The sequence below is a fragment of the Eriocheir sinensis genome, chromosome 44, assembly GCF_024679095.1.
Source record: "Eriocheir sinensis breed Jianghai 21 chromosome 44, ASM2467909v1, whole genome shotgun sequence".
Lineage (NCBI taxonomy): Eukaryota > Metazoa > Arthropoda > Malacostraca > Decapoda > Varunidae > Eriocheir > Eriocheir sinensis.
Window position 1 is genome coordinate 10392024 of NC_066552.1, and position 13439 is coordinate 10405462.

Sequence of the window (13439 nt, forward strand, 5' to 3'; positions counted from 1 at the left end):
AGGAAAAAGAAGAAAAAGAAGAAGAGCGAGAGAAAGAAGATGAAGAAGAAATGGAATAAAGGGAGGGAAAAGAAGAAGAAGAAGAAGACGAATAAGAAAAATAAAAATAATAAGAGAAAGAAGAAGGAACATTAGAATAAGAACAAGAATATGAACAGAAACATTGCCTAGAAGAAGAAGACGAACAAGTGGAAGAGAAACAAGAAGAGGAAAGAAGAAGAAAAAGAAGAAGAAAAAGAAAAAGAAGAAGATAAAGAACATATGATGAACAGGAAAAAGCAAAGACAAAGCCAATGCGTTTTAATGACTCCCAGCAACACACACACACACACACACACACACACACACACACACACACACACTAAACAATGGCCGGCGACCTCTGCCCCGCGAGACGCTCCTGTCCGCGGCCCCAACACACAAATTTGCATCCTAACAACAGCCTATAATTATCTGAGTTAATGACCGTAATTAATCATTCTCTCTCTCTCTCTCTCTCTCTCTCTCTCTCTCTCTCTCTCTCTCTCTCTCTCTCTCTCTCTCTCTCTCTCTCTCTCTCTCTCTCTCTCTCATTTCTCTTGCCGTCCCTCTCCCTCTCTCGCTCTCTCCCCATCCTTCCCTCACATTTCTCTTTTCGTTCCTCTCCCTTCTTTTCCACGCTCTTTATCCTCACCTTTCCCTTCTCATTTATCTCTCTGTTCCTCTCTCCCTCTCCCACTCCTTTCTCTCTCCCTCCTTTGCTTGTTTTCCCTCGCTCTCTCCTCATCCTTCCCTCTCATTTCTCTCTCCCTCCCTCTCCCTTCTCTCTCCCTCCATCTCCATCCACAGTCATTCGGGAGTGTGTTTGGATCCGAGGTTCCACTAGTGTTCGGAGCTCCGTTCATGGACGATCCGAAACACTGGCCCGATAATTTTTCGAACCCCGATGCCCACGTCTCCGAGCTGCTCATGAGGTACTGGACCAACTTCGCCAAGACCGGGTGAGTGGAACGGAACAGGATGGATATGACTGTTTTGTTTGGATGATTATAGTGACGTGGTTTGAGTTCTTGGGTGTGGTTTTGTGGTGGTGGTGGTAGTAGTGGTAGTAATAGTAGTTGATATTTTTGTTTTGATAATGCTTATATTTTGTTTGTTCTTGTTATTCACTTTTTCTTGCTTTAATTTTTCATCTCTCCTTTTATTTTTTTCTTCTCTTCATTTTTTTCTTTTGCTTTCGTTTTCGTTTTCTTTTATTCTTTTTTTACTTTTGTCTTTTTCTATTACTTTTTCCTTTTCTTTTACTTTTTCATTCTCTATTTTTTCTTCCATCTTTTGTTTCCTTTCCTTTTTCTTTTTGTTTTATTTTTTCTATTTATTTACTTTTGCTTTTCTCATTTTTTCGTTTTCATATTCATCTTTTTTTTTTCTTTCTCTTCTTTTTTTCTCGTTTCTTCACATGTTACTATCAGCCTAAATACCAACTCCACCAACGCATCTCAACATGTTAAAAACTGGACCACGTGGTTTCTGTTTACCTTCAGGAACCCGAACCTCCCCGTGGACACGAAGCCGATGTTTTCGTACAAGGACCGCGGCACCAGACAGAAGAACGTCACTTGGGAGCAGTACGAGACCATGTACGAGCGATTCCTTGATATCAGCGGTAAGTGACGAGGACGAGGAGGAGAGAAGATGACACTTTTTTTTTATACATTAAAGGAAACAGTTCAAGGGCAGAAAAGAAAGAAAGCAATGGTGAAAAAAAGCCCACAAATCACTGATCCTATAAAAAAAGAGTCAAGAGGAGTGGCCAAAAGAGAGGTCAATTTCGGGAGGAGAGACGTCCTGATACTCTCCTCTTGAAAGAGTTCAAGTAGTAGGCAGGAGGAAATACAGATGAAGGAGGACAGTGAGAGGATAGCAGTGAAAATAGTAAAAGACAAAATAGTAAAAGAAAATGAAGTAAGAGGAAAATATATAAAAGAAAATGTTAAAGAAATGAAGTAAAAGAAAAAGAAGTAAAAGCATAAGAAGTAAAAGAAAAAGAAGGAAATGGAAAAATAAGTAAATGGAAGGTTTATGCATGTGTGTGTGGGGGTGGGGGTGGGGGGGGGGAGAAGGTGTGTGTCGGTGTAGGTGTGTGTGTGCGCATGTGTAGGTGTGAGTGCTTTTAACCTACGGCCATTTAGCACTACTAGCAAAAGGTCAACACAACGCCGCTGGCACGCAACTGTTCATATATCCATTTTCGCACCGCACGCTTACTTATGACATGTACATCATCACACACACACACACACACACACACACACACACAGGTGGGAGGGACTTAGACCATATTCCTGGAGATTGCTTGCAGGTATGATCTCCCGGTTGTGACCTGTTAACTTACATGACCTATCCTTGCCTGACCTATATCTTGCTTGACCTCACCTTGTCTGACCTCACCTTGCTAACCTAACCTTACCTGACTTATAACCTTGCCTGACCTAACCTTACCTGACCTCACCTTGCCTGACTTCACCTTGCCTGACTTCATCTTATCTGCCTTTACTTTACCTGGCCTAACTTTACCTGTTCTAACCTTACCTATCCTAACCTTGCCTGACCTCACACTATAACCTTGCCTGGCCTATAACCTTACCCGACCTAACCTTACCTGACCTAACCTTGCCTGATCTCACACTATAACCTTGCCTGGCCTATAACCTTGCCTGACCTAACCTTACCTGACCTAACCCTGCCTGACCTCACACTGTAACCTTGCCTGGCCTATAACCTTGCCTGACCTAAACTTGCTTGACCTTACCTTAGCTGACCTCACCTTGTTTGACCTTATATTGGCTGACCTCACCTTGCTATAACTTTGCCTGACCTTACTTTGCGTGATCTCACCTTGCCGGACATCACCTTGTCTAACCTCACCTTGCCTGACCTAACCTTGCCTGACCTAACCTTGCCTGATCTAACTTTACCTGACCTCACCTTGCCTGACCTCACCTGCTGTCACCTCTGTCTAGTGTGCCTCTAGGCTTACTTTCACTCTCCAAATAGAATAGAAAAGTTAATAAAAGTGCTTTCAACAAACTATTATCAACGTTTCAGTATCATTACCACCTCTTTCTACCAATAACACACCAACGTACATACCAGGACACCACCACCACCACCACCACCACTGACTAATTACCACGCAGCAGTCAGGAGTCAACACTTAACATTCCACGCTCAGTACCACCACACTTACATATGCCATACATTCATCATCACCGACCGCCACTGTCAAAACACACACACACACACACACACACACACACACACACGGCAATAACAGAAGCAAGGAAAACATGGATGATTAACTATGGCAACAACAACAACAACAACAACGATAACAGTGACGACAAATACAATAAAGACAACAAATTCAATGATAAAAAAATGATAATGAGAACGGATACACCAGAGAACAACATGCAATATCTTACCACCACCTCCACCGCCACCACCATCACCACCACCACCACAACCACCACCATCACTGACCAACATCAGACACGAACAATAAACACAATTACCGCAACTAATAGCGACACCACCCCCACCCCATCACTCCCCCACCACCACCCCCACCCCACCCCCACCCCCACCACCATGGCTTCCTCCAATATCACTAACAGCAACAGTATATTCCACTATCTCCTCTCTCCCTCTCTCCCTTCTCTCTCTCTCTCTCTCTCTCTCTCTCTCTCTCTCTCTCTCTCTCTCTCTCTCTCTCACTCTCTCTCTCTCTCTCTCTCTCTCTCTCTCTCTCTCTCTCTCTCTCTCTCTCTCTCTCTCTCTCTCTCTCTCTCTCACACACACACACACACACACACACATCAGTAAACAAACTACAAACCATTGAGAAGCTATAAATGAAAAATAGATCAAAAAGCAGGGAAAAATCAATCTTACATTCACTTTTTCTTCACTTACACCACGAGTAACACCGCGTCTTCCTCCTCCTCTACCACTACCACCACCTCCACGTTCTCTCCCATTCAGGTAACCGTCTGCGCCTCAGGGACCACTACAGGGCTCACAAGGTTGCCCTCTGGAACTGGCTGATTCCCGAGCTGGAGGAGGCCGGTGCTAAGTACCCCGACGCGAACTCCGAGGCGTGGCACTCCTCCGAGGACCCCAAGCACTTCATCGGCCCAGTCAGACCTCTCGACCCCTTCAGGTGGGTGCTCTTTTACCTGAACAGTTGGCCAAAAAGTACCGAACACCTTTTGGTTTGGAATTAGAGCGAAGTCTATAGATATGGTGTTGTGTTGGTTAGGCGGGCACTAATGGCAAGATTCTACCCATAATAATAGGACAAAGGTGAATTGAAACTTATAACGGTCTGGTTGGGTTGACATGGGTGAGATGAAAACTGACATAGAGGTGGTAAGGCTGACAAAGGTGTGAAAAGACTAGAGCAGGTAAACTATAAGACTGATGGACATACTAAAAGGTGATATACTTGAGAAGACTGACAAAGACAAATTAACTGACAAAAGTGTGAAAAGACTGAAACGGACAAGCAATAAGGGTGATAGACATAATAAGAGATTACACGTGTGAAAAGACTGAAACGGACAAGCAATTAGGGTGATAGACATAATAAGAGATTACACGTGTGAAAAGACTGAAACGGACAAGCAATAAGGGTGATAGACATAATAAGAGATTACACGTGTGAAAAGACTGACAGAGGGAACTTAACTGAAAAAGAAGTTAAGACTGAAACGGGTGACCTGTAAGACTGATAGAGACATAACGAGAGGTGATGTACGTGTGAGAAGAGACTGAAAGAGGCAAATTTAATTAACCTGACGGCTGAAGAAAGTGAAACGGATGAACTGATAGACTGATAGACATAATGAATGGTGTAAGTGTATGAACAGACTGACAGAGGTAAATCAAGAGGTAAAAGTGTGAAAAGATTGAACCCTAAGACTGATAGACATAATGAATGGTGATAGCGTGTGAAAAGACTGAGGTAAAAGTGTGAAAAGACTGAACTATAAGGCTGAAAAAGACATGACAAGAGGTGAAAGACGTGTAAAAAGACTAACAGTAAAAAAAGACCAACAGATGTAAACTTAAGTTGATAGAGGTGAATTTCAGCTGACGGGTGACGAGAGGCTGACGCAGGTGGGCTAAATTAACTGACACAGGTAAATCAAGACTGACGCCGGTGTGTATACGCGCTTCCCGGGAGGCTCCACCTTTCCCTTTGATGGATTAATAAGTATTGGAATATTAATGAAGCTTTTTACTCCCGCGTGCCGTGATGTTGTTGCGCCATTCCCTTATTCCTTTATGCGCTGCTGATGAACGCGTTGCAATATTTTTCGAACATTTTATATTTTAATTTTCAGGCTACCCTTATTTTTTTACGCACTCTGGGGCTGATTTTTTTTTTCAACCATTTATTTTTTTAACTCGTGCCACACCTGCCCACCTGCCTGCCTACCTGCCTGCCACGATGGAAATACAAAACATCTATCCTTTTTTTCCGGGGAGGGAGTTTAACGTTCGCCCGACATGCTACAACAGGGGAAGAATTGAGGAGGAAGGAAAAAAGAACGAAAAGAATCGACCCTCAACACAACTGGCTATGCGGGCGTCCGTTTGCCGGGGGTCGCCACTTCGCCTTAAGAGCCTCCCGTGTACCCAAGGCGTTAACCTCCTCCCTCAACTTTGCCACTTCCCTGTGATCGAGTACCGCCGAGTGAGAGGGAGAGAAAGAGAGGGAGAGAGAGAGGGGGGGGAGGGGGAGGATGATGAGAGGAGGAAGGGAAGGCGAGAGGGTAAGGAAGAACGAGAAAGAGGGGAGAAAAGAACGAGAAAGAAGGAAGGGAAGACGAAAGGGATGAAAAATGACAGGGGAGGGAAAAACGAGAGGGGGAGGGGGAGGATGATGAGAGGAGAAAGGGCAGGCGAGAGGGTAGGGAAGAACGAGAAAGAGTGAAGGGAAGACGAAAGGGAAGAAAAAATATCAGGGGAGGGAAAATCAAGAGGGGAGAGAAGGCGAAGGGGGAGCGTCACAGAGGACAAAGGAGGACGAACATGAGGGAGGGAAAGCACCAACGTTAAACTCACAGCAACAAAGTTCACGATAATTATGAAAGTTCATGAAGAAGCAGGTGAAATGCGCGTTAACCTGAGCTAACGAGAATGTGCCGCCTTCCTATTCTCACCTGTGCGTGTTGGGGGGGGGGGGAGTTAATAGCGTGAGAGGAGAAGCACACCTTTACTTGTCTGTTTTGTCGGCGAGTCTCACACCTCGAGAATAATGGAGTTTGCCAAGAGTGTGGAGGTCTGTCTCGACGCCTGCCTTCATCGCTTCCTTCGCTGCCTGCCTTTACCGCCTGTCTCCACCTTTTACTTCTACAGCCGTCTTAACATTTTCATTACTCTTTGTATATTGTTCTTTCATTACACTCCTCAAAGTCAGTGGCCACCTGTCTCGCCGCCGGCCTTTATTTCTTACTTCACTGCCTATCTTTACCGCTCGCCTCGACCTTGTACTTCTACTGCCGTCTTACCGTTTTGGCCTTTGTTTAATCTTTGCATACTGCTCTTTTACTACACTACTTTACTCGCTCTCTCTCAAACCATTCTTCTAAACTTGTCAGCCTCTGTCTTCACTCCTTATATTTCACAGTGTCTCCCTTCACTTATATTACCATAAAAACATTTGCCTAATATGTGTACAATTTCGTTACTACTCTCCACTATTTGTCTTGAACCAACCCTCGTCTCTTCAAATATACTACCCACTCCACTTTGTTAATTTTCAGAGCCTATATTTAAATCCTCATAAGTACTCGTTGGAGGATCCTTTAGAACTGCAGGATTTACCGGACTGCTGAGTTCTTTGCAACTGACCATAGGCTTGTTGTTGCAACACTCAAGCTTCATGTCAGGTCAAGAAGAATCTCAAGATGCAACACTACTGTGTTCCATCTCGAGAGGCTAAAGGACCTGGCATGTGCTCAGGAGTATGCTGTGACAGTCTCAAATCGGTTCGATGTGCTCACCACCCTGGAGGACCCTGTAGATCTGTGATATACCTTCAAACATGAGACTCTGCGAGCTGCCAAGGAGTGCATTGGAGAGCTCCCGAGATCTAGGAGTGGCTTCGCCTCGGTGGAGACGCTGGAGAATATTGAGGAGAGTCGCGCTGCCAGATTTGCTGGGAATCGGGACCAATACAGGGCTCTGTCGCATACGACTAGAGCTCTCCTGAGGAGAGACAAAGAGAGGTATGTCAGGGGTCTCGCTGAGGAAGTCGAGGGCCATTTAAATGCGAATAACTTCCGACCTGCTTACCGAGCCCTGAAGAAGCTCCGCTCCAAGTCTCCCTCTCAGATGAACGCTATCCGAACAGCTGACGGCTGCATCGTGTCGGACATGGATGGGCAGAGGGCTCGTTGGGCTGAGTACTTTGAGCAGCTGTACACGGCGGACCCTCCACGTGGGCAGCTTCCAGTTGCTGGGTTGCAGGTGGCGGATGCTGATCCACCCATTGACGAAAGCCCACCCTCTCTGGTTGATGAGGTCAGAGAGGCTGTGGCAAAGTTGAGGGGTGGGAAGGTACCTGGCACCTGTAACATCAGTGCGGAGCTGCTCAAAGCTGGAGGTGAGGCCATGATACGGGGGTTGCATGCGGTCTTGACTGCTGTATGGCAGTCCGGCACCATTCCTCCTGACTGGGAGAGGGGTTGGTCGTCCCTATCTGGAAAGGGAAAGGTGATAGCCAGGACTGCAACAACTATCGTGGTATTACACTGCCCAGTGTGCCAGGCAAAGTGCTTGCCCACCTATTGTTGATGCAAATTCGCAGACAACTGCTGAAGCTGCAGAGACCTGAACAGTCTGGGTTCACGCCCGGTAAGTCAACAACTGACAGTATCCTAGCGGTTCGCGTACTGGTGGAGCGCCGACGTGAGTTTCGACAGGGAATGCTTGCAGCCTATGTCAATCTCAAGAAGGCGTTTGACTCAGTGCATCGCGAGGCACTCCGGGATCTTCTGCTGACTACTGGTTTGCTGACTGGCCTGTATTCTGCGACAGAGAGTGCTGTGAAGTGTGTGTGTGTGGGGGGGCTTGTCCAGCTTCTTTCCCGTGAATGGGGAAGTGAGGCAGGGCGGTGTCCTTGTCCTATCGCTTTTCAACACTTGTATGAACTGGGTACTGGGCAGAGTTGTGGACCAGAGTCATTGCGGATCATCCATTGGCAATACCAGGGTCACTGACCTTGTTTTGGTGATGGCTCTCGAGGCACTGCACGAGGAGGCGAAGTCCTTGGAACTTCAGGTCTCCTGGGGCAAGACCAAGGTACAGGTGTTTGGAGGTTTGCTAGATGAAACAGTACAGTCTGTTCATGTGTGTGGCGAGAACGTTGATATCTTAGAAAGTTTCACGTATCTTGGTAGCGTAGTCCATAATAACGGTGAGTCTGGCCAGGAAGTCTTACGGGGGATTGGCCTGGCCCACGGTGTTATGGACTCGCTCAACACGAGTATATGGCGTTGTCGATACCTATGCAGAAGGACAAAGTTCCGGATTTTCAAGTCCCTTGTGCGCCTTGTCTTACTATATGGTTGTGAGACTTGGACACTAAATGGGGAAATGGAGAGGCGGATTGATGCCTTGGGAAATAAATGTCTACGCAGAATCATGGGATATCGCTGGAATGACTTTGTGTCAAACCGGCGACTACTTCGTGAGACTGATTCGACATATATTACCTGCATAGTCCGTCAACGCCAGCTCCGGATGTACGGGCACGTGGCACGTTACCCTGAAGCTGATCCTGCTCATCGGGTTGTCTCTGTAAGAGACATCCTGAGTGGAAGAGGCCAAGGGGACGCCCACGGAGTTCGTGACTTGAGCAAGTCAATAGATCCTGCCGGGAGGTACTCGGGCATGGAGACTGCGTCGTAGGGTGGGCGAGGCGACGCACTGATTGATTGATATGTTTACTTTACAATAAAATAAAAGACGTGCATATATTTTCGTCACTATTTTTCACTACTCTTCTTGAACCAAGCCACAAAACCTTAATTACCACCTGTTATATCTTCTCCTATATTGATTTTAACTGTCTTCTCTCTCCGTTCCTGCCCTTACACCTATTTTCCGAAAGCCTTTCTTAGCATCTGCCTCTACCCCATTGCTTTCTTTATCATTTCTTTCACCACCTGCTGTCACGCCTACTTTTCCTTTCCCTTCTATGCCTTGGCTGCCCCCCTTGCCCCCTCCTATCCACTCCCCCCCCCCCCCTCCATCCCCCGGGCTCCTCCTCGCCCAAGACCTCCCTCCCATGATGTCTCGATGCGCCGCACTCAAAAACTTCGCCCCACGTCGTTTCTGTCCCCTAACTTCCAGCTGAGTCCATCGTTTTCTTGGCTTCTCTTGGAGGATCTCTCGCTCTCTGTCTCTGTCTGTCTCTCTCTCCTTCTCTGTCTGTCTCTTTTTATCCGTTTCTCCTTGTCTCTGTCTCTGATTTTCTGTCTCTGTTTATCCTTCTCTCTCTCTCTCTCTCTCTCTCTCTCTCTCTCTCTCTCTCTCTCTCTCTCTCTCTCTCTCTCTCTCTCTCTCGTGCGCGTCGCCTAACACGGTAAGGTTTCTGGTATTGTTGGGTATAACTTCAGCAGTATAATAATTTCCTCGTTGGCGTAAGTACGATATTTATTTTTCTTATTCCTGGGTGCGTTCGTTGGCGTCAGGACAAGGCGCGTTTTTCCTGAATGGCTTCGTCTATAATAAAATATCGTTGTTGGTGGAAGTACGAGATTTCCTATTTTCCGAGTACGAATTGCCGCATCGCGTCAATACTTGCTCGTGTGCTGGACGGAAAATAACACGTAGTATATTTAACTCGTTCCGCGTAAATGTGAACTATAGATATGAACTCATTGATCACTTCACGTTTGCGTTGATCCTTTAAATGGTATTATACAGCGGAGTTCATTTGCCATGGGTTCTATTGAGGGACAAACGCCCTGCTATACATGTGTTGTGACGCCCTTTGTTGACGCCGCTAACGCCCGCCCTGGTTTTCCGCCCCCAGATTCCTGCACACCACCACCGCCTCCATCACCTCCGAGCCCCCCGCCCTGCCCACGCCCAGCGACGAGTACCTCCCACCCAATGTCAGCGCCGCCCACGGGGGTGATCACAGACCAGTGAACAGAACCTCGGAGGCGGTGACGGGGTCGCCTGGCGGGCAGTTCCTTGACTACACCACGGCGCTCACCCTCACCGTGGCTATCGGACTCTCCTTGCTGGTGCTCAACGCCATCCTGTTCGCGGCGCTCATCTACAAGAGGGACAGGAATTCCCTGGGGCCCAAGATGAAGTACGACAGCGCGTCCGCCCAGCCGCTGTGCACCGTGGACAGCGGAATGCGCTCTGTGTCCGCCCACGAGGTGCTCTCCTCACCAGTGAAGGAGGGGAAGCAGGCGTGCGGGGTGGACCTGCAATGCACGGAGATCCACACCTTCCCCACGCCGCCCGACATCGGGGACCGCAACACGGAGGTCACGTTCCACACCAGCAACTCCATGCACTCCATCCTCTCGCAGCCCACCAGCCAGTTCATCCCGCCGCCGCCGCTCCTCGCCACCACGCCGCCCACCCCGCCCGTCTCCGGCCAACTCAGCGACGGGCTTGACGGCGGGGCATGCTCCGGAGGGCGGTGTTACCCCGACGCCCCCAACGGACAGTACCCGGACATCAACCCGCCGGGGCAGTTCCCTCCTGACGTGGGCCAATATCCTTCAGACATTACCAGCAGTCACTTCCCTGAGCAGTATCGAAGCAACGGAGGCGGCGGAGGGGGAGGCGGCGGCGGTGGAGGCGGGGGTAGTCAGTGCGGGGAACCGAACATGTATCCCACCACGTCAGCGTCGCAGTGCACGCAATACTGCCACCACTACCCGCCCAGCGTCAGCCAATACTCGTCCTCCACTGACCAGTACTCAATATCGGGAAGCCAATTCTCCAGTCCGGGGGCGCCGTGCTCCACGTCAACGTGTCAGTTTACAGAGTCCGGAGTGTCGTATCTCCCCAAGCCGGCGTATAGTGACGATGGGGGCCAGCCGGAGGGGGTGGTGGGGGGCGAAGGGGGTCAGCCGCGGGGGGCCAGCCGGAGCGCCACGCTACAAAGGGGCTCATCAAACAGGAAGCCCCAGCCGCCCCCCCGAGGCTCCACGCTCCCCGCCTACGCCACGCTCCCCCGCCAAAGCTCCAAAGAGTCTCTGTCGCACATCAATGCCTGAACCACCGCCGCCACCACCACCACAATGCTCGGTAGCCGCCACTCCGCCACCACCACACCGGCAGCACCACCACACCACCACCACTTGTACCACTACTAAAGACACTACGAAGAGCCAGACACTTTATCTTTACGCTGAAAACGATAGAAAACAGTGAACGGTTTCTCACGCCACGCCCCAGAAAACGATGAATGATTTCCTCTTTCCCACACTAGAGACTGATGAACGATTTCTTCCTCTACAACAGAAAACGGTAAACTGTTCTCCGCTCTCCTCAACAGAAAACGGTGAACGGTTTTTAGGTCACTCACAGGCCGCCAAGAAGACTAAAAACCACCGATTTTCTTGTTTTTTGTTCATAATCAAATGAAAAGAAAACTGTCTGCGGTGGTGGTGTGTGTTTGTACGTGTTTGTGTGCGTGGATGTGTGTATGTGTGCGTTTGCCGAAGCTCCATGTACGTATACAGGCGTGGTGACGTAGGTGGTGAAGGCCTCTCTCTGTGTGTGTGCATGTCTGTGTGCGTGCGTGTAGATTTTTTGTAACGTGTGAAGGTGATTTAGACAAGACACGTGCACACGACAGGTAACTAACTGGCTCATCTGTGAAGGAACATTAATGGGTTTCACACCTTTTCTTATATAATTAGTAAAGATGTGTGTGTGTGTGTGTGTGTGTGTGTGTGTGTGTGTGTGTGTGTGTGTGTGTGTGTGTGTGTGTGTGTGTGTGTGTGTGTGTGTGTGTGTGTGTGTGTGTGTGTGTGTGTGTTACTGTGTCACTCGAGAATGCCAAATAAGTATCATCACTCTTAGACGCGACTCACCTTTATGTATTTCTCTCTTGGTGTCAGAATTGGTCAGGTGAGGAAATAGGAGGAGGAGGAGGGGAGGAGCAGGGGAGGGAGAGGACAGCATCCCTTCTAATTAACACTCCAGCACACCTTGCCACCTACCTGGAATGGAGACATAAAAATGAAAAATTACGAACAAGGTTTCAGCATATTGCAACAACACTAGAAATGAAATCAGAATAGAAATAATCAATAAGACGGAAAACAATGAATATGATATAGAAAGTAATCAGGAAAAGGAAAGGAGAAACAGAACGGACGATTAATGAGAAAAGAAAGGGATTAGTTCAGGAAAAGGAAACATAGGAATCGAAGACGAAAGAATGGGACGAAAAGACAATCATAATGTAACTAAGTATGAGTTAAACGATAGGAAGTCACACGAACACGCATAGCTACCGAGAATAAAATTGGTCGACTGTAGAAAAAAAGATACACGTTTTCTCTAGACTATACTCTTGGAAGGATGCAAAGAATGGCGGGAGAGGCATCGAGAGAATCAAAACTCACAAACAAATTACAGCAGACAGCCATTTCACAGCCATTTTATCTCATATGTTTGTGTTTTCCGTTCGAGCTTTTGAAATCTCGTTAAAAAGCAGAGAAATCATACAGGCGAGAATTGATGTTATAAACTGCCTTCCCCACTTTTCAGAATATCACTTCAAGCTAAGAAATCACGTGTCAGTTTCACGAGCTCCAATAAAGGGAAAAAAATGGAATTAAAAGCACGTGCACGAGTTTGCGGTAAAAGCAATGCACTCGAGGGAACTTCCTGTTATTATATCATGAGTTTGTTTCGCCGGCGTTCGTAAACCAAAACCAAAAACAAAGTATATTAGAGTTGGAGAAATGTCATATTAGCCACGTTTTCAGAGGATGCTTTGTTAGTTTTCAATCAAACATGATAACATTAGCGCCGAGTAAAACAGTTTGTTATATTTAATGATATCAAACCGGGAATTGCCAGCGAACACTTCCTTTATATAAAATTGAATGTAACCTCGTGAACTAGGGAGAATTGGATTATCCTGCGAACACCAATGGCTGTGCGTGAACTCTATATGAAAGGAAATAATATGCGAATGAAAAATAAACCATAGCAAACGATTCAAGCAATTTCACAATATTGAGTTTCGGTGACTTTTATTGCAGGAAAACAGAAAACGGAAGGTGCGTGAGGAAGGTGAGGGAACAGGTGGATATTATCGCTGTTCCTTGTGTTGGATAGTACAGGTGAGAGAGGAGACAGACGGGACAGGTAAAATGACAGAAGAGACGTGGATA

At 47.5% G+C, this 13439-nt stretch overlaps 1 protein-coding gene across 1 annotated transcript in view; it reads left to right on the top strand.

Annotated features, from left to right (window-relative positions):
- Nucleotides 1–12249, top strand: part of LOC126980460 (neuroligin-2-like) — a 143365-nt gene extending 131116 nt beyond the window's left edge. The window contains exons 8-11 of the mRNA XM_050830382.1: nt 829–980; nt 1524–1645; nt 4027–4204; nt 10094–12249. Of these exons, the coding sequence (XP_050686339.1) occupies nt 829–980; nt 1524–1645; nt 4027–4204; nt 10094–11303 (1662 nt within the window). The 3' untranslated portion in view covers nt 11304–12249. The remainder of the gene's footprint in view (nt 1–828; nt 981–1523; nt 1646–4026; nt 4205–10093) is intronic.
- Nucleotides 12250–13439: the final 1190 nt, after the last annotated feature.